The sequence below is a fragment of the Cuculus canorus genome, chromosome 1 (genome assembly GCF_017976375.1).
Source record: "Cuculus canorus isolate bCucCan1 chromosome 1, bCucCan1.pri, whole genome shotgun sequence".
In the NCBI taxonomy this organism is placed as follows: domain Eukaryota; kingdom Metazoa; phylum Chordata; class Aves; order Cuculiformes; family Cuculidae; genus Cuculus; species Cuculus canorus.
The window spans coordinates 82,250,734-82,275,526 of NC_071401.1; the positions used below are offsets into that span (position 1 = coordinate 82,250,734).

At 37.7% G+C, this 24,793-nt stretch overlaps 1 protein-coding gene across 5 annotated transcripts in view; it reads left to right on the forward strand.

The window, feature by feature from the left end:
- Positions 1 to 24,793, forward strand: part of CNKSR2 (connector enhancer of kinase suppressor of Ras 2) — a 212,211-nt gene that overhangs the window by 145,115 nt on the left and 42,303 nt on the right. For all 5 annotated transcript variants that reach the window (XM_054059353.1, XM_054059361.1, XM_054059366.1 and 2 more), the window contains 5 exons: positions 9,580 to 9,628; positions 10,352 to 10,524; positions 12,270 to 12,343; positions 14,799 to 14,870; positions 20,902 to 20,969. In XM_054059353.1, the coding sequence (XP_053915328.1) occupies positions 9,580 to 9,628; positions 10,352 to 10,524; positions 12,270 to 12,343; positions 14,799 to 14,870; positions 20,902 to 20,969 (436 nt within the window). The remainder of the gene's footprint in view (positions 1 to 9,579; positions 9,629 to 10,351; positions 10,525 to 12,269; positions 12,344 to 14,798; positions 14,871 to 20,901; positions 20,970 to 24,793) is intronic.

The window sequence follows — 24,793 nt, forward strand, 5'->3', positions numbered from 1 at the left end:
TTCCTTACTGCATATGATATAATGCTCTGAAAGTGTAATTTTACATTGTCGAGAGATGTAGATCTATAGACTAATAAATCTCCCAGCTCAGAACATTTCCTCATTTCCTTTCACATCCTTATTCTGTATTTTTTCTGTTATCTGTTTCAATTAATCATTCCTGGTTGTATCCTGCTTTTATTACCTGACAGAGTTTTGCCTTTGTAGGTATTAATATTATTTGTCCACTAGTAAGCTACGTTACATGTAGCTGGCACAGTCACAATAGTACAAGTGAGAGGGTTTTTTTTTAATGTAGAACAAGTGATTTAGTCCTTTGGTTATTCCTGTTTGATAAAGAAGAGGTTGAGTGCAGCTTACAGTAGCAGAGAAGTGTATGTGAGGCGTTGCACAGAGAGGACTCAGAATGAGTTATCACTGCAGTGTGGTAGGGAGTGTCACATCTATGACAACTTTGATCTAGGTCCTGACTTCTCTACTAGGTCCTCTCTGTAGTCCTTTCTGCACTAGGAAAGGGGAGGTATCAGGACCATGAAAGCCATGAACCAAGGACACTGGCTGGCATGCACCGTGAAATTTGGTGTTCACCACCTGTATTGAGTGGTGAAAACGCTGTTTGAATTAGCAGAGTGCAGATGCCCATTTCAGAATAACATTTTATCTAACTGCTTTGACAAGCAGTACAATTGTTTCTGAACAAGTGATTTTTTCAGAGTAGTGGTTTTAAGTCCGCAGGAGTCTCTGCCCCATTCCTCTAGCCTGCTTCCGTGGCAGTGGCCCCTTGAGCCTGTTGCTGACAATGTGGCAGATTGTATGTTTGCACCTGGGAGGAAAATGGCTCTTTGCAGCAGTGCAGCTCCTGAACAAAAGCTGTTTTATTAGGTGTTTCTGTTTTACTGTGGAAAGGACTGCTGGTTGCTTAGCACCTGATCTCTGAGGCAGTCAATCCATCTCTGTTACTGTGCTGTGGAGGAAAAAAACCTTGTATTTTTCATATAGAGATAACTACTTTTTGCCTGTTTCTCAAGTATATCCCTTTGCTTTCAGATTAACCCAAGCAGATATTTCTAACACTACTGAATTCTGACTTTAGGATGAGGTGTAAAACTTATTTTGTGAGCTGGTTTGTACCCATAAGGTTCCCATAGCCATCACAGAATTAAAAAGACTTAATATTATCCTTCACTGCTTTCTGAGAAGTGCTGTTTCATCTTATACTTAGAGGAAAAAATTACTGAATTCCAGTGAATAATGTGACTTGTATCTTGGAATGAACTGTTCTTTTTGTACATTAATTCATATGTGCAAGGGAAGTGTTTGGCATGACTCTTAACAGAATGTATATCGACTGAGATGCAAATGCTCCTCCCTCATTTCCCTATGGAAATTTCCCTATAATCAAGAGCTATCTGAATTCAGCCTTGATATGTAACTATTCCTACAGTTCTTGCTGCAAGCTATTCCTGATAACATAGTGCAAGTATAAAGAGGCAGAAAGCACTACATTCTGGAAATATCATTTTAGTCCTAAAGGGTACAAATGCTGAGAAATCTCCAGACCTTGGAAATTACTATAAGGACATGTTCTTAACAGTAATGTAACCAGTAGATAATGTTTTCTCCTGATGAATAATACTACTTAAAAGGAGAAATTTTGAGGTTGTATGTTTTGTCTTCTAGAGAGAATCAAGGAGGACATTTTGATGACTGTAATTTGTCTTGTGTATCCCCTTTACTATGACTGCTTCTTTCTCATACACAATTGCGCACTGATTTCCAGTTTTGCCAAAGCCTTTGTAAACTCTGTAGGTCCAGAAAAGTACAATTTTCTGCTTTATTGATTTTTCACCAGAAACTTAGTATTTTTGTAAATCAGAATGAGTTTTTTTTCACTGAAAGGATGCTATGCCCAAGTGCTAACAGAGAACAGCTTGCAAGAGTAAATCTTCCTTAAAGCAAGAATCTGTTTTTTCACTTCTGCACTCATTCATTTCAGAGTACCTTTAAAACCCCTGCACAAATCCCCTGCACTTTTCTCTGTCACACAGTCCGATTGGGCAATATGAAAGAGAAAATGCCAAGGGACACAATCAGAAGTGTTGTTAACTGCTCATACAAAGGGACCTGGGTACGTACTCTTTTTATCACAACCAAGCACCTAGATGATTTAGGGGAGCATGGGACCTTTATTTTAAGCTAATGATTTTTCATCTAAAAGGACCATGGGCGAGATGCAAGATTTGTTAATGCTCTGAGGTTGAATTCTGTGGTTTAAGTTTTCTCCAAAGTTCCAAGATCAGATGCAGTGCCATAGACCACCTCTCTACTCTGACAGAGGTCACTTGCAGATTAAGTTTCTTCAATCTTCTTGGATAGTCTTATTTTTTAATATTTAGATAAACATACAGAGGAAAACCTACCTTTCACATCAATAAGACAGACATTTTCTAAGTAAAACCAAATTTTTTCCTGGAGGAAATTTCATTGTTTGAAAGAGGCTTGTTTAACTGATTGATGCCTGCTGGAGAGGCAACACTGTAGGGCACAAGCAATCCACAAGGCATCTAGAGTGCATGTGGGTCTCAGTGATACGTTGTGAAAGGGCAGGAGGCAATGGACATAAATTGAAGTACAGGAAATTCCATGTAAACACAATAAAAAACTACTTTGACTGTGAAGTAGGTTTAACTGTTTCAGGTTGGCCATGGTGTTTGTGAAGTCTCCATCTTTGGAGATATTAAAAACCCAACTGGACATGGCCCTGAGCAATCTGCTGTAGTTAACTCTGCTTTGAGCAACAGGGTTGAATAAGACAGTCTCTAGAGGTGCCTTCCTGCCTCAGGCGTTTTATATTTCACTGCTCCATTCTCTTCAGTGAGAGATGAAACTGGGAATTTGTCTGGAATATAGATAAAAATAAAGGGTTAAATACCATTCTGTAGTGAGCGATAATTAAGTCGTTTTCCTTCTCTACTGGTTGCATTTGGAACATACACAGTGATGGAACAAGCGATGCATCTTGGACTTTTGCCATTAAAGAATACATACAGGTTTTGAACCCTCCCTTTCTGACTTAGATTGCTTACTGTCAATAAAAGCAGAGCAGCAGGTACCAAAATTACATGTTTCGGAGTAGATGCAGAGCAGAAGAATGATCTCAGAATAAATTATTCTAATGAACAGAACTGGTCTAGTTTAACTTCTTATTCTTATTTGTTTCAGGCAGCTATGACAGTGCTGCAATCCTTGTTCTGTCAGTTGAAAAGGAAGTGGGGGAATGTGAGAACTCTTGTTTAAATTTTATATTGTCCAGAAGTTTTACTACTTCCGTGTTTCAAGCCAGTCCTGTGGCTTAAGAAGCAAAATCTTTCCTGAATAGTGGAAAGAACCACTGTATGTTTTCTCAACATCTCCTAAAGATTTTAAAATCTTTTTAGTTTTATAATTTTTGCATGTATTATGCTAACAACTTTGCACAAACAATTTGTACTAGCTTGTGCAACTGCAGATTTGCACCCAGCTAATCCAACATTTGCTACAGAGCCACCCAGAAATTGCATGATGAAGTTTAGGGCTGGGAGAGCGAGTAAGAATCCCTGAACAGAAAAGCTGTGCTTGCTTTCCCATTTCAGACTGCCACAGTTTTGTCCTTAGCTAGAATATTCTTCTTGGATAAACAGCTGTAGGAATAGTAGTATGAAAAGTTTGGACAGCTTTGATACTATCAGCCCTTGTAGACTATGTAAGAAGAAAAGCATCCAGCACAGGTAATTGCGTGCAACAGAGGCAACTAGAAAGTTGGCAGCTTCAAGGTCTCAGGCTACATTTTTTACAGTAAAAAGCTCTTGGCACTTTCCTTTTTAAACACATACTGTGCCTCTCTCAACCCAGTTGACAGAACCAGTGATTCATGCTTCTGTCTGTCGAAGGTACCTGCCATTTAAAAGAAAAATATTCACAGGATGTTTAATATAGTGATGCTGCCTTACTTATGGATATTATTTTGTTTGTATTACAAAAGTTCACTTTTAGAAACCTGTTTATATATAGTGTTCATAATGTGTTTTAGTATTGAGTGTCTTAGCCAGAGCTTTAGTGAATACTGTCCTTTTAAACCCGGGCCTGGTATTATTATTAATAGAGTATGCTGAAGAGCAGAGAGAACTGTGCAGGGAAAACAGAAACATCTGTTACCAAAGCACCAAAAGATCAAGATTTGATTCAATAAATTTTGCTTTTGGGAGGCAGGACTGAAGGTTTCAGGGTGTTGTTAAACAACTGTGGCATCCTTTTTGTCTCTAAATCACTTTTCATTCTAACTCACCATGGATTTATAAATTACTTGCATATGATGACTTTTGTCATCAGCCTGTGACTTTAGTGCAGGAAATATTTCTGGATCTGCTTCTGTAAATTCACTGCTGTGTTTTTGTGTTAGATTTTCTCTCACATGGATGGTCTCATTTACTGTATTTACATATTTCCTATGCAGAGTGAAGACCTGCTTTTAGAAAGGTTGTGTAAATTAGAGCTCTTGCAGCATGTAAAAAATACTTTATCCACAATTTAGGGCCACTTGATACCATTTTGGGGCAACTAAATTGTTGTAGCCACAGATAAATCAGAGAATGTTGAATGTGTGAGAAGTTCAAAGTCCAGAATTAAATAAAAAATGAACGATTATTCAGCAAAATGCAAGAAGAAAAGAGAATAGAGTAGGACTTGGGATATCTTGGAGTTCATGATTACAGGAACTGGAGTGTTTCCTAAACCACCTGTTATGACCTGAAAAATCAGATATGTCAAGCATGAGATATTTTGCGGATAGTCATTCTGTTAGCAGTCTCTGAATCCCAGTCAGCACACAAAACTAATTGAACAAGTCAGTGAAGCCTTTGCCTTTTTAAATAGGATCATAACTTAGAGCAAAGTGTTTCCCTACCCCACTTTTTAGTAGGTTCCCTTTTGAGTGTAATTTCACCCATGTTTCACTTGACCCTTCATCCTAGTAACTGATTCCTTCAGAGCATCAAGTCACACCTCACCTCCTCTCTCCTATGCCAATAAAGTCCTCTGTGGTTCAGCTTCAGCTCTGTTTTTGGAAACTGCCTTGCAGATGCCCCATGGCCTCAGCTAGCTTCAAGACCTAGCTGACTATAAACAGTAATCATTTTGCTTATTTGACACAACAAGTCAATATCAGCTACTGCTGTAAGAAAACATCTGTTGTGGATGGAATTCTGCTGCTGATTGGCAGGAGTTTTCAAACTTTCTGAGCTGCCAAAAGCAGCTACTTCTCTTATCATACCTTTGTAATGTAGTCCTTGAAAACTATATTTTCCACAAATATCCATGAAAAAGTAATTATGCTATCTATCATTAGCTCTCAATTGACAGCAAACAAAAAAGATTTTGGCAAAATCCTCTGTTGGGTGTACCTTTAAGCAGGAATTATTAATAGCGAGAGCCAGTGCGACAAAGTGATATAAATAGTTTTGAATTTTCCCCCCTTTTCACTCTTTTAGCTCTGAAATTTTGGATCTCAACCAACCAAATGCAGAGCAGCATGTATATGTGGTGTATCAAAACTGTGAAAACAGAACATTACCAGTGCTCTCAAAGTATTGACTGATGTCAATCTCCATTGACTGATGGGATGTGCAGCCAAGCCCTCAGCAAGGTAGGGCTAGAGGTAGGCTAGCACCTTTGTTGAAAAAAAAAACCAACCAGAAACACAGCAAAAATCCATTTGATAAATGAAGTTTTCTGCCTCTTGAAATACATGTGCGACTAACCCTACAGCTCAGGAACCAAGAGTAGGAGGGGAGGGACAATGAGATGGTTATAGAACATGTTCTAACCTGTCACAATGCGATGATGCTGAACTTAATTGCTTCACTGAGTACCAGTGGACATGTGTTCAAGTATAGACGTTTTCTTACCCTCAGCAGGAAAATATCACTGTGTGCCATCTCACAATGCTTTGGCTGTGAAGCAGTTTTTAGCTAATAACAACGTCACTGTGCTTGAGCACCTACCCCATTCACCAGACCTGGCTTCTCTTCCCAGACATCAACCTGTTGCTCAAAGGACCCCATTTTTTGTCACTAGGAGATGTGAAAGCAAAAATGACCGAGATCCTCAACAGCCTTTCAGAAAATGATCTGTGTAATTGCTTTGAATGTTGGCAGCATCATATGCAGCTGTGTGAACTATTTTGAAGGGAACTATTTAGAAGGTGATTGTAGGTGTTTTTCTTTGTTAAATAAAGAGAGTTACAGGCACAGCTGGGGCTTTTTGTGTTGAACCTTGTATGCACACCTCAAATATTTCTTTGCTATTCTACTTAGATTTGCATTTGTCAGAGGGCTTAGTTTAGATATATTATTAAATATGATAAGCTCGACCATCAAATACTAGAGGAGAAAATTATTACATTCAAAAAACTGTGGCTCATGGTGTTCCAAGGAGTTTTCATATGTGTTAAGCATCAAGTGACACCTGGTTTTTGGATAAAGGAAAGTTTTGCTAATTGTATTTTGGGCAACAGGAATGCACATAATTTAGAATATGATCAAACATAGAAATTTTGTTCAGGGGTGGTGATTTCCATTTGGGTTAAGGTATTCATTTATTTCATCTTTTCTATGACAGTCTCTTTTCCATTTTATTTATTATTTTGAGTTACTAACAACTTTATTTATAATGCTGTTTTCTATTTCATTTCATGCTTGCTCGGAATTAGTAGGAGAGATGAATTCTTGGAAACTGGGGCAATATGTATGTGAAAGCAGTTGCTCAGTGCTCAAGATGTATCAGAATCAAAATGCCGTGAACATATGTTGAAATCCAGCCTCATGGGCGGGTGATTACACAGTATCTTGCAGCAGATTTGCTTTGCTTTAGGACAGCTAAAATTCTGTCTTTGTGTGAAGCCATATTTTTAGGGTTTGTGGCATTAAAAAGAAGTATCTATCTTATTACCATGTTTGCCACGTCACAGAATTAAGCTTGAAAAGGGGGAACATAACAGTAGCCTACTTTAGGACAGGTCACTTAAAAAGGTTATGGAAACTTCCTGTTTGGAGATATTTGGATCTAGGCTGGAGATGGCCCTGAAGAACATGATCCAGCATTGGCTTCAAAGCAAGCCTTGCTCTGAGCAAGAGGAATGACATGACCGTCTTCATCATCCAGTGATTATGAACTGCACTGAAAAAATGGCATTAAGCATTGTCTGATAGCTGTGAAGAGACTGCATATGGCATTTGATGATTTCCTTAAAAAAGCAACAGAAGAAACCTTTTTTGATTTCATCTTCACTTGGCTTTGATTGGATTACCTATCATGTCATTTTGAAACTGAATGGCACTGGCTAATGCATGCTGTTTATATATCTTCTGGTTAAAAAAGAAATAGCTGGTCCTTCTTTTGCAAAAGACGAATCAACTTGAAGCCTGAAGTCTTTGTAAAATAATCCAAAGTGTTACCTAAAATCACTGAAGTCAGTTGAATAGTTCCCTGGAACTTCACTCAGTTGTAAATTTTGTCCGTAATTATAATTTAATTTAATGAGCTAATTTAGAATAATCACTGAATTTAATAAAACCTTTCTATTTTGCAATATGACATAATGTATGGAAAAGGGCCTAGATGTAGAAATTACATGCTGTCTTCTTATTAAACAACGATACCCCTTCATTACCCTTTCTTCCCGAAAACTGACTCAGAAGTTGAGAAGTGTGAGCTCATGTTTGCAGGTGCAATTTACACATGAAACTTTCAAAGAGAAGGCTTTTCATATTGTTCTTATCTGCTTTCAGAACCTCTTATAAACCAAGCGTAGGTCTTTCTGTTCTGTTTTGGCACTATGAAAATACTAGTACAGAGAAGTCAAGCAGTAGAATGAAATTGTCTGAGTTGTGAACTGATAAGTGCCGAAGTTTTCGGTTTGTGTGTACATGTGTTTTTTCAACCAATTTGAATCAGACAAGATTTTCAAAGCATCCAGGAGGGAGTTATTTACACTCTTCTTCTCAGTCACTGTGTTATTCCTAGGCCATAAAGATCTCTCTTAGTCCTACACAGGTCGAAGTATTTCATGTGAGGTAAGTTGGGATGGTATTGCTGTCTTGGCTTGCTGATAGCTGGGGATAATTGAATTGGTAGAAGATGAAGAAAAGTGGTAGAAGAAAAATCACAAGAGCCAGGGAATGAAAACAAATGGGCTTCTTTTTTCTTCCCAGTGGAGGCCTATTTTGACCTTCTGAGGTGGCAATACAGTTGACTAGGTTTCTTCAGATATGGTCTACAAAGGATCATCACATCTACTGAGTCAGTCAGTTATTTTTTTATATTGCGCTTAATTATTGTTATATTGTGGTAATTTATCCTCATGGATACGTTAGTCTTTGCTGCTTGAGAATGGCTCAGCTGTGAGGTGAGACATCCCTTGAAAGCTGAGCCTCAGCCTCCTGCATGTGAGCTCAGATGCATGGGAAGCAGGGGGAGAGAAAAATAAAAGAGCAGCATTTTGAACTGAAAAGAGAAGCTTGTAAGCTGGGGTGGGGGTTTGTCCTATCTGCTAGGAACAGGATTTGGGCTCACAGGGCCATTAGTGCTTTTGCTTAGATATACTTTTATCAAGTGGCACAAAAGCTTTGATTTTTTTATTGATTCATGGTGAGCCGAAATAAGAGATTTTAATACTCAGAAACTCTGTGTGGTCTTTTCTTAGTTTCAGTACTAATACATTTGTCTATCTTTATAGAAAATGAAAACTTATAACAATTAGAACCAGAACTATTTTCTAATTCACTAGAGTGATGGTGATTAGCTGATTCAGTTTTTTAACAGAAATTGCCATAAAATGTGTTAATATATATTGCCATTTTTAATAAGCTAGGATCTTAAGTAAAAGAACCATTCCCATCCTGTCTCATTCCCAAGGCAATGGTTTGGTTCATGGGAGAGGATCAGCTGGAGGGAAATACTTCCACTCAAAACCTGACAAAAAATGATGTGTTTTTTATTTCAGAATATTTACTTTATAGATTTTTTTCCCAGCTGTGATTTAGTAGAACTTCATTGGTGTGTTTAAAAATATTACTCCTATTTCTGAGCAAATTAACTGATGTTCTAAAACCCATCATATAAATGCTTTACACCTGCATTAGGCAGTCTTAATTTGCATATTTACATATGTATTTCAGAAATACTTTAATTAGACAATGTATTAGAAATGCATGGTCTGTGTAGCTTCACTATCATACTAACCAAAGGGAGGTATTCTTTCCTTATTAACAGAATGAGAGAAGAGCAACCATTGTAGGAAAAAAAATCAGTTGTTTTGGTGAAGTAATTTGTGGTCTATTTTAAGATGTTTCACTGTGTGCTTTTGCTTTTAAACCTTATGAACAGATGAACTAAAATTACCTGTTTTCTCAAGCCTAAAAGTCTCTTGGCTGGTGTTACCTGGTGATGATTTCAGTGTTTGCAACATTAAGCTTCTTTTATGAGAAGTACGTGCTTAAATACAAACATTGTATTTTCACTTCTTCCTTTTTGATTTCCTTGTAGACATTTCAGCAGTCTTCTCTACAGCAGAAAAGTAAAAAGAAAAACAAAGGTAAAAAATAAATTTGTTTTCTTGTATTGGTAGGAAAGGAATTGCCAGCATTGATGTTTACGGTATTGCCGTATATGAGGAACTAGAGCTTGTTAGCTCCAATCCAATGTTTAGTTCTGTTGATCATGTTGAGAAAGTGTAGTCCATTACTGACATCTTATACTTTCATATGTCAGGTAATTTACATCATAGTAAATTGCCCTCCTTTGAATAAAAATTCAAAGGCCTTAGGAACTGTTTAGTTGCAAAAGAAGTTCAAACAGAGGGTTTTTAATACATGTGAAGTACTTACATAATTGTATTTAGCAGCCAAATGTGAAAGTACATGAATTCATATGCTGTGTGTTTTAACCTGATGTGAAATATTAATTTGTTGGAACTTACAAATAACCATTTTTCTTATTTTTAAATATCTTGCCTTTCTTTTCTCTATTGTGTCTCTATAATGTCTTCTCTGTTGCTTTTTTTTCCTTATCCCTAGAATATGAGCTCTGTGAAGTGCTGAACATGGTTTGTTTTGGTTTGTTTTGCTTTTTAACTTATGGTGCCTTGCGTAGAATTTATGGTTGAAATAGAGTGTTTGTAATGGTTTATTAATGGCAAATTAAGGTTGAAATTTTTCATTCATTTTCTTAAGCAAATATATAGTGCTTTCTGGCTACCTGTCTTGCTGATTTAGTTGACGAGTCAAATGCTTTCACATCAACTCATTGTCATTTTCAGCTCCTATTCCTGGTAAAAGCAAAAGACGGATCTCATGTAAAGATCTTGGTCGAGGGGACTGTGAAGGCTGGCTTTGGAAAAAGAAAGATGCCAAGAGTTATTTCTCCCAGAAATGGAAAAAATACTGGTTTGTCCTGAAGGATACATCTCTATATTGGTATATCAATGAAGAGGTAAGCGTCTGTGCTCATTGTCTCAAAAAGTACCCTGTATAGTGCTGTTGTCATGATTTAGTGGGAAGCCAGTGCTTTGAGTGTTTATATATGTGAGTAACTTTATTCACTCATACTGGAGTTATTATTAACTGCTTGACTAAAGTACCATTAAGGTGCAGAGATATTTGGTCCTTCAAATTCACCTTTTACTGCATGGAGAAATAACACACTTTCCTATGTCCTGCTCTCAGCAGTTTACAATAAATCTGTCCTCAAACCCTTGAAAGGGAAAAAGGTAGCTATTTAATCTTGTCATTCAAGCTTAGTCATGGAAGCATAAACTTTAATGATGTGCTGCCTGGTGTTCCTTGTTTATCTGTGCTAATGGAATCACCAAAACCTCTGGCAGTTAAGGAAGTAGCTTTTGTTTTCTCAGTTCTATTCTCCTGATTTTCCTTCTTTGTAGTTTTTTATATGATTTCAGTGCTTATATATGCTGAACTTAAGACTGCTGGAGCAGCCCAACTGAATTGTGTACAGCTTTGATTGTACAACATGTACTGTGTTAGTGTACATTTATTTATATCAACTTCAGCAAAGGAGCTTTTTGTCTCATTAGTAAACTTCCTGAGATAAAATTACTGTCAAAATGTAAATGCACTCAGTCCTGTACTTAGAATCATAGAATCACTAGGTTGGAAAGGACCCACTGGATCATCGAGTCCCACCATTCCTAACAATCCCTAAACAATGCCCCTCAGCACCTCATCCACCTGTCTTTTAAATACCTCCAGGGAAGGTGACTCAACCACCTCCCTGGGCAGCCTCTGCCAGTGCCCAATGACCCTTTCCGTGAAATTTTTTTTTTCTGATGTCCAGCCTGAACCTCCCCTGGTGCAGCTTGAGGGCATTCCCCCTTGTCCTGTCCCCTGTCACTTGGGAGAAGAGGCCAGCTCCCTCCTCTCCACAAACTCCTTTCAGGTAGTTGTAGAGAGCAATAAGGTCTCCCCTCAGCCTCCTCTTCTCAAGGCTAAACAACCCCAGCTCTCTCAGCCGCTCCTCGTAAGACTTGTTCTCCAGCCCCCTCACCAGCTTCGTTGCTCTTCTCTGGACACGCTCCAGAACATCAACATCCGTCTTGTGGTGAGGGGCCCAGAACTGAACACAGTATTCGAGGTGGGGTCTCACCAGTGCCGAGTATAGAGGGAGAATAACCTCCCTGGACCTGCTGGTCACACTGTTTCTGATACAAGCCAAGATGCCATTGGCCTTCTTGGCCACCTGGGCACACTGCTGGCTCATGTTCAGTTGGCTGTCAACCAACACCCCCAGGTCCTTCTCCTCCAGGCAGCTCTCCAGCCACTCTTCTCCTAGTCTGTAGCACTGCACAGGGTTGTTGTGCCCCAAGTGCAGGACCTGGCATTTGGCCTTGTTAAACCTCATACGTCATAATTAGTCCATCTTCTCCCAAAATTAACTAATTGCCTGAATACATTTGGTCATTTTATATATTTTCAAATGCTGATTCAGCTGTGAAATTGTTTGACAAAACTGGATGTTTAAAATTGTGGGTTTCACCAAAGGATCTGTCTTACTACTTTGGCAAAAGTCCCAATGACTTTTGTGGGAGGTTTGCCAGAGCAGAGGATATGTTACTATTCCTTGTGTAAGAAGCAGGCAAGTGGAAATATCTTTAAGTCTACAGTGCGGTTGATTTTTTTCTTAGACTTTAACAACAGTGATATCTAGAACTATCTTTGTAGGATGAAAAAGCAGAAGGATTCATCAGTCTACCTGAATTTAAAATTGACAGAGCCAGTGAATGCCGCAAGAAATAGTAAGTATGCCCCAAAATAATGCAATGATACCACAGAAAAAAAGCAAAACAAAGGCCAAGGTTTTACCTTAAAATAGTGACATAATAGACTTCATTACAATGATCATTTGGTTGTATGACAGAATAAGCTTATCTGGAACATGCAAATACACTGTGGTTCCTGTGTGCCGTAGTCCCTGATGAAGACTTATTCTACTTTATCGTGAATCACAGTGCTTGACTACAGCAAAATTAATTAAGACCAAGAATGCTTCTTGGCCACTTCCTTTTCATTTTTTTTTCCTAGTTTTCCTTTCTTCTTTTGTTTCCTTTCTCTTTTGGGGAGGGGAGGTTGTTTGTTTGGGGTTGGAGTGTGTGTATGTGATACCTTTAAGCTCAATGAAGAGCTTTAAGCGTAATTAAGAGACCATCCAAATAAAAAAGATGCCAAGTTCAGGCATAAATCTTTAATGTAATTCCAATTTCATTGGCATCATCTCAAAGTTTGCTGACACAGTGTATCAGTCCTGAGGCAGAGTAAAAAAATAGAATGACAGTGATTTGCTGTGTTTTTGAGGTATGACCTAAAGGTTTCAAATAACTTTTGTTCTCATCTGGCTTTGTGTGCTGCTGTCCAGATTTGTGCCATTGCACAAATCCATTTCTTATTTAGATGCAAATTCGAGCACATGTAGCGATGTGACAGGTGCATACTCCCACAGAGGTATTTTTAGAGTCATTATTGTTGAAAACTTTGCCTTGCCTTCTAGTGGGTTTTACTGCTCTTTTAATTTTATCAAGACTGTGGAATCACTGAAATTTGTACAGAAAAACACTTCCAAAAGTTAAACGGTGTGATTTGTAATATATACATTTCTAAAGAAGATGCTGACCTTGTATAAGTTGATCTATGTATCTCTTCAGAGTGAACTCTACTATTCATGGTGGTTTCAAAGGACAAAAAAATTAAAACTATGTTTTTTTTAAAAAAAGATACATCAACTTGGGCTTATTGTCCCATGTCCTTGGGCTACATTGCTGAAGTGCTTCTTTTTTTTTTTTTTTTTTGTTGGGGCATCAGCCTAAAGTCAACTCACTTCTCAGAACTGCAACCTGCTTAATTTGGTTTTGTACTCTATTTAGCATCAACTGGGTAGTAGGCCATAAAATGTGACTATTAGAATTCCTTACTTGGGTGGCAAATAGAGGGAAAAAGATGTGAGAATACAGCTAACAGATGGTGTAACAATTTTAAGCAGTCAGGTTTGGAGTCTCAGTAACTTGATGATGTCTGTCTAAACTAGGCAGACATCGTTGTACATCAGTTTTCATTTGCATAACATTGTGTCAACCTCTAATGTGTTAGAGGAATTATTTTTGTCTCAATTTTACATTACCATCACTAGGAGTAACTTTCCTGGATATCAGTTTCATATCCCTGGTTTCTTAAAATCTACTATCGTTTATGTTTACGTATATGTGCATACACAGACACATATATTGAAAACTGCAAGCATGATACACATGAAGACCATCATTACCATTTTTCTAAGACACAATGGAGAGTGAGAATTATTTTATTGTTATATATTGTTATATATATGTACATAATCCATTGTGCCCCAGTAAAAAGTTGACGTTCTTTGTGTATTATGTCTGCAGTTTTCCTTATTGTCTTTGGGACTGTTATGCATTTTTTTGTTCTTATTTTAAGAGACATCTTCAAGCTAGTCTCAAAAATGTTTCTTCTGTACTGTAAATTATTCAATGCTTTCAGATGCATTTTCTGGATCTTCAGGTACCTCACCATAAATTTTATCTAACATAATTAAAAAATTCTTTCTAGTAATCTATTTCATATTAAGTATGAAATGCAGTAATTCTCTCAGCCCAGTCATGTTGATTACTTTGGTGGAAATAAAAGATGAAATGTAATTGCCCATTGCTTAGAATGACCTCAAGAACACATTGTTGATTTATAACCGCTTTTCAGAAGTCAGTCAGCGCACCACATTTTTCTGTTTGAAATGCAGTCATAGCTGAAGTTAATGTCACGGTCGCTGGCATGTAAGAAATCTCCAGAACTGAGAGTTTTTCTGTTGTATTGAATAAATTGTTCCTTCAATTTTCTGTTCAGAGGAAAATGACACCTATAGGTATATCAGAAAATTACCCAATACATAAAACTATATCCTTAACTGGTTAACTTTATCCAGATATAGTACATTCCAGGTGATCGTTGAACAGTATTTATGCACATGTGAATCAGGCATTATTTACAAAGGGCTAGTCAAAGTACACTTTACTTGGTGAAATCTGGCACAATCCTAAAAGTTGTATGTTTACATCAAGGGGCATCAAACAACTCAGGAAATCTGAACTCATCCCATTCCTTGGTCACCACACTACCATACATTTGAAAAAAAAAGAAAAAGTTTTGACATTACATTTTTATAATTATGTTTTTCCTCTACAGTGCATTCAAAGCCTGCCATCCTAAGATCAAAAGTTTTTATTTTGCTGCTGAACATCTAGATGATATGAACAGGTAAGGCAATCTAGCAAAGTTCAAGATTAATCTAAAAAGTTAATTTCATAGCTGAGAAAATAAGTGCAGGGTGGCATTTTTTCTAAGTGGCTGCATATGTATTCAATTAAGGCAAAAATTACTTTTTTTCTAAATAAAGGTTTGATGATCTTTAGAAGCAGGATTCCTGCTTTCTAAAAAGAAATAAATACAGTATTTGAAAAAATATCCAAGCACAGTTTCAGAATTCCAGTTTTCTGCTTTGTGGCACCTGCAAAGGTGCGTTATCTCCAGCTCTGCTTCCTAACATACTCTCAAAGATGTGTGATGCTTGCCCTGGGGATGCTTCTATTTCTGGCCCTGGAGAGAACAAAAAGCTGGAGAAAGATTTAAATCAGTCACTGATTTTTCATCTGCCAGTCTTGAAAAAGGAGGCAGAGATTACAAGGAATTAATTTTGCAGATCCTCTAATGCCATAAATTTAATTTACAAGCTGAAGTGAAATTTTTCTTTGTATTGAATTTAGTGGGGGAAATTTCAGCAACTCAAAAACAAGAATCTGAATCTTAGTTCTTTGGGTATTGAGTTTTACTGTAGGCGACTTACATATTTTTTTCTGAAAAAATGATTGAGACTTCAGCACAAAATAAACACCGTTGCTCTTAATTCATTTGAATGGTAAATTAAAAACATGTATCTCATGTCTATTCAAATATTGGGCTGGTTATTTTATTTTCACATAAACTGAAATTAATTCAGTTCAAAACAATATGCCTTTTTCATCATATGACAGAGGACACAAACAAAAATCTATTTTTGCAACCTGCGAATTGTTCTGTCTTAGGTAATATCTGTGGATATCCTCACTGAGCAAAATTGCTTTTAAAACAGAGGCAAAAGGATATAAAACTCAATCCATAAAACTGTTAGTAAGTGCTATAAGTCATGGTTTAATCTCTCCTGCATGTACTAGATTCATCTACCTGGCAGAGCACCTTCAGACTACTACCAGTTCTTTACTGATATTTGAGTGGAAAAATATGCTGATACAACTCTATGTTTGCTTTCATTTAGAAAGAACTGTCTGTTAACATTTTTTTGAAAGTTCATGCATGACTAAGGCTCACTTCAAAAGTCTCTCCTCAGTTAGAAAACTTAAAACCTTTTTATTTGTTAGAGAAATTTTAGTCTTGCCTTTCCTTGATAATTCTGTCAAGCCAGTCACTCAAAATGCAATTTGCTGCACAGCAAACAGAATCATGGCATGGTCTATTCGGCATATCCTGAACTGTAGCGGTAGATAAATCATTTCTGTCAGCAGGTCCTCAGTCAGTATGAAAAGGCACCTTGTTTCTAAGGATAAAAATTTATATAACTGTTCAGTAATCAAACAGCAGAAGCAAATACGCATCGACTGTTAAAAATACCTTGCATGGTCTAAAACCCAAGAACTAAAAGATTTTTTTAACTTCCCAGCACAAATAGTCTTTATTGTATTTTGAAATAAGTGATTATTAATTCATTTAAAATGAGCTTGACTTAATTTTGATCTGAGGTATATACATGTAAATTTTAAGCAACTCTGTCAAATGGAATTACTTGAAATTCTTACACCTGATTTGACACCAGACTCTCGCCATATTTTTTCTCCTTGTTTAATGTATTAGAAAAAGTAGTTCCCTTTCACAAACATTGAATTAACTCAATATACTGGAAAAAAAAAAGGTGGGTTACTGAAAAATAATCTTTCAAATACAGAGATAATACTTTCTGTCTAAAAACATTTTGTAACCTAGCTGAAGTCAAACACAGAATCAAGTTATTAAGTTAAATTAAGACTGTTCAGATCAATTTCTGTTCTTTTTTGGCAGGTTTCTGACATACATTTTAATTATGTGTCACAGTCATTTCAGTTCTGTCTGTACTTGCAGCACAAGAAACCTAGGTAAAAAAACACATGCATAGTCTAACTGAAAGTTCAAAATGGTTCAATTCTTTCATCCCTTGTATAAAGTTAGTATTAAGTAGTTTTTTTTTTAAAAAAGGAGTGTATGCAGGATATGAAGTTTCTGTTTGGGTGTATCTACTAACATAAAATGGGGACTTTCATCTCACGTAACTCTGTTACTATTCAAATTTTCTTACTACTTTTATGACTGTGCCACACCATTATGCTGGTAAGGAGTCTGGAGCACTATGATCACTGAACTTGATTGTTGTGGCATTTGAAGCTCCTTCTGTCTGCATGGTTGCACCAGCAAAAGTGTCCTTTCAATCCATATAACGTGCTTAGTCTGGGCGAGCAGAAGGACAGAATATCCTTTATTGATGCAAAGTATTGTTCTGCTAGTGAAAATCTATAGTCATAGAAACTTCTTGCATGGAAATTCCTTGTTATTCCCATTCCAAGCAAATAGTCTGATGCAGAAGACAGTCCATATATTTCTACTCGATATATATAACATACATATATATATATATATATATATATATGTAGTTTATTTTGATTTTCCATATTAACTGTGCCTGATGCTTGATGGACTATTTTGTTCTTTACTCCAAAATTCATCAGCTCAGAGGCTAATGCTGCAAGATTGGCCAGTTTACTCACAATGCTCTTATTCTTCCTTTTTGTTCTAAACTGTCCATTTTCAAACTTATGACACGTATGGCTGCCAAATTTATATCTTCTAGGTAGGGAAATATAGTCAGTAGCTTCATGTGGGATATTTGTCTGAGAACTTTATTGACCTACTGTAACTGAGCTGTCCTCTTTCTCTTTTCGTGACATTGAGGATTTTCTTCAATTGCAGATTGAAGGATTGTCTTCCTTAGTGTAGTTCTGTGATCAAGAGAGAAGATGACAAGTCAGCTTGTAGTATTAGTGCATGAGATTGTCTCTGGAAGATTTCACTGAAGGTTGCCTCTAAAAATTCTCCTACATTATTTACAAGGCTCTTCATTCCAGTTAAACTGCAATGTGCTTACAGACACTGTAAGGTACCCATATTCCTATTTAGCAAGTTCATCCTGTGTCTTCGAGCTTTATGATTAAGGACAATTTGACACCCTGCTTTGATTAAAAGTATTGCATATACCTGGAGCATGAGATAAGACAGAAAAAATGTTTCCTACTATTCTGTGATAGTGCCGGTACCGTGCATTGTATTTTACAGAAGCTACAGGTTTACAGAAAGATTAGGAGTTTTTTTTAATTCTTTTTATAATAACATTCTTTTCCCTAAATACTGACAAGAAATGGATCTGTTATTAAACTTAGATAACTGCTAAAGCTGCCAGTGCCACTATATTTATTGTCGTGCATAACAAATAGATTTTATAATTTTCACAAGAAAATTAAAGCTGTGTGTGCAGTAAGGAAGGAATATTTTCTTGGCCTCTCACCCTCTACAAGTTACAGTGGCTGCCAGGACACGGCGCACCACAGGGAAGAAAGGTTTAAACCTTCCCAGTTCCTGGAGCTTGGTATCTTTTAATATTCATAGTAAGGAGTATTTCTATAACTAAACACTTGAACTTTTGTCCCCAGTGCGTTGTAAAGTGAGCTTGTTTTACTCCTCTCCTGTTCTGCAGGAGATCTTTATGTTTGCCTGTGATACAAGCCCAGTGTGCTGGATTTTCTATATGATTCTAACTTCAGTGAATCATAACTTAGTCACGGATATTAAAATAGTATTAATTCTCTAACCATACCCAATCTAACAATATCTGAAGAAGCTTTGGCAGCCACATATCAGAAAATATGCGGAAGTCAATATCATACTTTTAGTTTCTAAACTAGTAGAGTGCTCAAAAGCCATGATTGTTAATGGTTTACAGCCACATCAGTACCTCCTCATTCACCCCACTGGCACTGCAGGTGGTATTCCAAACCATGACACAGATCATGACCTGCAGAAAGTCACTAAATTTGAAGTCAGACTGCTGTCTCTCTCTCTCACACTGATATACATTTCCAGGGTTATCATCAGACTACACTTCTGAGGAAATAACATTTTTCTGGAAACAATCATCTATCATGGCTCAAAGCAGTATCAACTGACTGTCAATAAAGTGTTTGTTAATTTAATTGGTTACCTCACCCTCACACACAGTTAACACAAAATGCATATTTAGGACAGAATGAAGTTTTCCAACAGGAAAACTTTTATGTCTATCTAATACTTTGTGCATCCCTATTCAAAGGGGTTCAGTAAGTGGCTGTTCCGTGCTGGCTGCGTTGGAGGATGGTAAGCTGTGAGCTGAACTGGGAATGTGAAATCCAAAATAGGTGAGAGGCAAACAAAGGGCCACCTCCACCGTCTGCCATGCCATTTGGCACAGCAGATGCTTGTCTTCTTGTGCTGCTTCACCCTTTGGATATGGAGAAGTCTATGGCCTTTGCTGGTTCCTCAGCAGCACAGGGCTGGAGTGCTTTGGGTGAGGTTGCTGCCTCAGTGCCTCTGATCTGGGCTGGCAGAGCTGAAAAGACAGCTGAGCTTTATTCCCCAAAGAAAGCCTTCTCGTATCAGGAACATGAACCTAAAAGATGGCTTTTTAGTGGGTCACCTTTCTGCTGTGAAGCTGTGAAATCATTGTCTGAGACGTGATTTGTTGGATTTCTGTTCGGTAGTTCGTAACAATTACAACTGAAATTTTAAGTGTCTTCTTCAGCTTCTCTATTCTTCTGACAAAAATTTTGGTAGTATGCTAACATGAAGTATTCTGTAATCACTTCAGGAGTAAATCTCTAGCTTTCTTCCCAATGTGCAAGGATTTATGGGCCACTAATGGGATTTACAGATCATACATCAGGTCACTGTTTATGGAAGGATAGTGACAGAAATTAATTTTGAGGAGAGCAACTGTATTTTAAGATCTGATACCTGGTCACCTTGAACTCCAATGTCTTGAAGGGTAGCTTGCAGGAGTGATTACAAAGGTGTATCCCTTGCTGAGACAATTCTACATCATTTTTCCATGCATACAGTATGCAAATGAAACCCATCAGGCACAGTTTTCTGAAACAGGGGTTTCACATTCCAGAAGAAAACACAAACCTGACTTCGGTTGTCCTTCCATATATGCCAGTATTCCATAAAATTGCAAAACAGTAAGTTGGTAAACCAGGCCTCTCAAATCCTGTCTCTGAGATGAGTGGAGCAAGTAATTCCAGGTCTACCATGGAATGGACAACTGCAGGAGATTGTGGTGCTGGTTTAAAGCCTCATTGATGGAGGACTTAATTTGATGTAAACATTTGGATACTGAATATACTTCCCCATGGGGTAAGAGGGCGGGTTGCTACAGGCAGTTGAGCGTACGCTTGGCAATGACAGCCCTGCTAGAAGAGAATAGCAATAGTTTGGGGTTGGCTTTTTTTTAAAATTTGTGCAGCTTATGGAAGGAATTTTTCAGGTCTAAGTTGAGGATAAAGCCTTAGATGTGAATTAAATTGAGGCAAATGTCTTTTCTCACCGTGCTTCTCTGACATGAACACAGAACTGAATTCTAATATGCCTCCTTCTCTTTGTACTCGGCTCTGTAGGTAAGCTCTAAAACACATAATGGCATAATTAAACTTCACTGTCTGTTTGGGAGTGAACTTGTTCTTTTTATTGTTGGTTTCTGCTCTGTTCCTCTGCTAAGTTGCCAAGTCAGGCCCTAAAATATTGCTTAAATCTCTGAAAAGTGGTGTTTATGTTTAAGAAAATGGAACAGCAGGAGAACCAGTGCGAGGGCATATCTGTAAGTAGCAGACTTATTAGCTTTTTGATTACCTCCAAACCTTTATTTTGCAAATGCTTGACATCATACTTGGGTTTCCATTTGAAATAAAATCTTTGCTGTGCAAACAATTTGTTCAACAGCAAAATCATAGATCTTTGGAGACTCCCTGAGTAAGAGTATCAAAGAAAACAGCTGTCTAGTATGAAAAATAATGTTGTCTTCAGTCTCCTTCAGATGCTTCTAACTTTGTTTTTTGTAGAAATGCACCCGAAAAATTAAGAAGCTGGGTTGGTATCACTGCTTTTTTTAATATTATTTCAGATGGCTAAACAGAATTAACATGCTTGCTGCTGGCTATGCAGAAAGAGAGAGGATCAAACAAGAGCAAGGTAATATGTTATTTTCTTTTCTTCTCTCAGTTCTTATCACAAGTTCATCTGCTATTTTTTTCTCTGGTGTGTATCAGGCCTCATTCTTGTCATATGAGAGCAATTCGCCTATGGCTGTTACTACTGTTGCTTTAGAGAGTTCCTTCTCTCTCAGGGGTTTTGATTAGCTCCTTTAGATTCTGGTACACAGACACTTGGATTATTTCTGAGAAGGCTGCAGAAGGTAGTTAAAAGCAACAAATATCCTGCCGTTAAGCTCTGGTATATGGTACCAAGGAGTCTGTGTCCCCAGTTGGAAGAAACTTAAGAATCTGCAAAACAAAAAATAATTTTTAAATATTGCAGTTGGTGTTTGAATTCAATTTGAGCAGGAATGCGTGGAATTGGGCTCAGGAACAAACCATTACACTAAAGCCTGTTCACAGAACTGGCTTTCCCGTAAAGACTTTAATTTTAAAGCCGTTTAATTTTTTGTGATTTCTACTGGTTTTGCTATATTGAGGTGCATGCTAAACCCATGTTGGCATTTCATTTGGAGTTGTAGGTTTACAGAATATTTGTTTAAGTCTGATATTTCATGGGCTTTAAAAATATATAAAATAATGAGTCACTTTGCTTTATTTTGCTGCAGTACAAAACCTGTTCACAGACAGGAAAAAGAAAGGGTCAGTCCTCAGTTGCATTGGAGAGCTTGTTTCCTAGAACTGCTAGTGACGTGGATCCACAGAAGTGTCCCTATCCAGCTAGCTGTTTTGGCAAGCAGCTGGTTTTGGAATCTATGCTCTTTTTTACAGGTGTACCTGACAGTAGGCACCAAAATATTGCAGTGGTCATGATGATCCAGAGCTTATCCAGATGCCTGTCTGTCTGCTGCCCACTAAGTCAAGCCCTCATTTCTTAAGTGGCTCTGCAGCCTTCATCAGTAAGGTTCTACCTTTTGGCCCAACAAGTTTATAGCTCAGAGCTGCAGCAGCAATGTATTTAATCTGGACTTTTCTTTACAAAGACTGTATTTCTAACCATTATTCAGGAAGAGTTCTGTTCAAAAGGCTATCACTAGGCTTCAAAATTTGCCACGTAGTGTCCTCCTTGTCCCCAAAAGTTATGGTTTGGTACCGAGCTATGTGACATCAGCCTTAGCCCTGTCCTTGTCTGGTACAGCGTGGAGGAAGATTCACAAGTTCTGTCTCTTTGCAACGTGTTGCTGCGGTGCCAGTATCCTGGGAGACACTGCAAAAAAATCCATTCCCTGGTGAGAAGCAAGGGTGACTTTGGTAGCCAGGTAGAAACATTGAGAGGGTAGGATATTCTATAGTGGCAAAAGATTAAAAGACAGCATCAGAAGATTATGCCTACCTTGATTCATACCCTGATTTCCTCACCACAGAGCATCCTAGAGGGGTCAGCCTGCAACTGAAGAGCAGTGGCTTACTGCATACTCCTGCGGTTCAGTGGTAGCAGTGTACATGGGAGGGGGTTTGAGTGCTCTGTCATTCTCACACATAACTAGGTTGTGCTTGCTGTTGCTGCATTTCTAATCATGTCTTCCTGTAAGTGCAGATGCTTATCCTGGGAGTTTTACTTACACCCTCTTTTAGTCTGGTATGGTCCTTGGCACAGGATGTCATTCATAACACCAGGCCCTCTGCATTCACACAGCCCAGGATAGCAGCACCATACTCACTGTTCCTCCAGTCACGTTCTCAGTGTCTCACCAGACTTCGAAATCAGTTTGGGAATCTGTACTCCCCAGGCAGTACTGCAATAACTAGTTTTGAGTGACCTGTATACCATCTGTCACTGCTTGAAGAGTCTGTGAACACACTCTGGATCTTGGAGTTGTCCAGAAAATCCTCCATGTTAGCATTCAAAGCCAAATTCAAACTTTTACTGACAGCAGGTTGGCAGTAGAATTATAATAATGTGGGTTAATAAGGGAAAAGGTGTATGAACAGTTACGCTAACGCCATCCACATGCACAACTGCAGACATGATACACCTTTCAAAATCCAGATGGATTGTGGAGAAATATTTTTGCTACCAAGCAGTCACTGAGTAATAAAATAGCAGATGATCCAGCTCTTAGACATGCGATCATGTGGATTCAGGCCTCACGTTACCTATTGTTAAAGTATTGAAGATAGTCAGTGAGACCCCCAGTTACTACTGAAATTATATCCCAGGCACTGACAGAGCTTTGTTACCACGCTAATGCCATTCACTCAAATTGATTTATCATATACAGGTAGGTAAAACTATATCCTCTTTGTGTTGCTTAGTTGCATTTAGTGTGGGAGTCAGTATCACATTCCCTTCTCACTGCCATACAGTGGTTTTATGCCTCTGGTGATTATTCTTGGCTCCCAACACAAAGGCTGTGAAACAGCTCAGCAGTGTCCCTAATTAGCAGAGGCATCAAGTTAGCAAAGTTGAACCTCTATCACTTCAAGCATTTTTTCAATTATAAAAACTATGAAGCTGGAATTTTCTGTATTCAGTGACTGTACCAATTGTCATCTCCATATTTGAGTTTACAAAAGGTCTTTTTATTTCTGCTCAGTTCAGCCCTTCGCAGCAAAACTTTATAATACCTGTGAAACAATTCAATAGTAGTTGTCAAACCTGTTTCAATTAGGAGCTGAATAGTTCTGAATCTGAAGTGCATAAATATATTTCAAGTGCTTCAGAGCGGTACAAATCACCGAATTGTGTGGGTACAGTACTGAACAAAATGTCACGTTCTGCGCAGAACAGTTTTATAAAAATAACATCAGCTTTTCATATTAAATACAATTAATGTTAGCAACATGGCAAGGACCTTCCTTGAGTGGAGAAATTATATGCTTCCCCAGTTATACAAAATCGGAGAAAAAGTACTTGCTCATATAAATAGAAAGTATTTAATGGGCAAATGTCAGGTCAGTGGTAGTATATTTGTAATATATGCAGTCTATTGCTCATTCAGAAATCTTTTGAGATATGCCTAGTGCATTGAGCTTCTTTGTCATTGAATTGGCAAAATCTGCAGAGAGAAATATGGCAAGTGTTCAACAGCATTGTGCACATTTTAGATTCTAATGAGTCAGTTGCCAAATGCAGAACATTTTCAAAAATTGGTGGGAAGCTATTTTCATACTTGTCATCTGGAACTTGACCCCTGTGACAGCAGAATTTCTCTAGACAAGCCATAGATTGCCAACAGAGTTCCGTGTCTGAGGGAAAGTGCGCAAAAGCATAATCATACACTGTTCCGTTGTTTGTGGGATTGACAGCAAGAGCACCTTCATATTTTTAGCCAAAACTTGAACCTGCACTGAGGCTGCTAAATTTTATTTTCAGAATAAACAGTTGAGCTCCAACACTGTAGAGATCTCACTGAGTGATACAATTCTGACAGGTCTCACCACACGTCATGCCATTAGGATTTACTGCAATAGGAACAATCATGCTTATATGCCAATATTTTCAGGTATTTTCAGTTGCTGGAAACAAGTTTTCTTAAAACTAGGAGTGACTTAAAAAAGAGTTTTCTCTGATTTAGTCATTTATTCACCAAAATTTCATTTTTTGCACATTTCTAGAGGCAACTTTTTGTTGAATATTTTATTTCATGGTCATGAAATCTTTAGTTATGCTATTTATTGTAGCATTTCAAGAGAATCTCTCATCTATAAGCTTGCAGGAAGCAAATCAAGAGACTCAGAGTGAAAATAAAGTTGTTATGGCTTGGAAAAAATAAATAGCTAAATAAGGCTGCCACCACCATTACTACCATCTAAAAATATACAGCACTTTAGAGACAACTTTTCCAAGACGGAGTCATT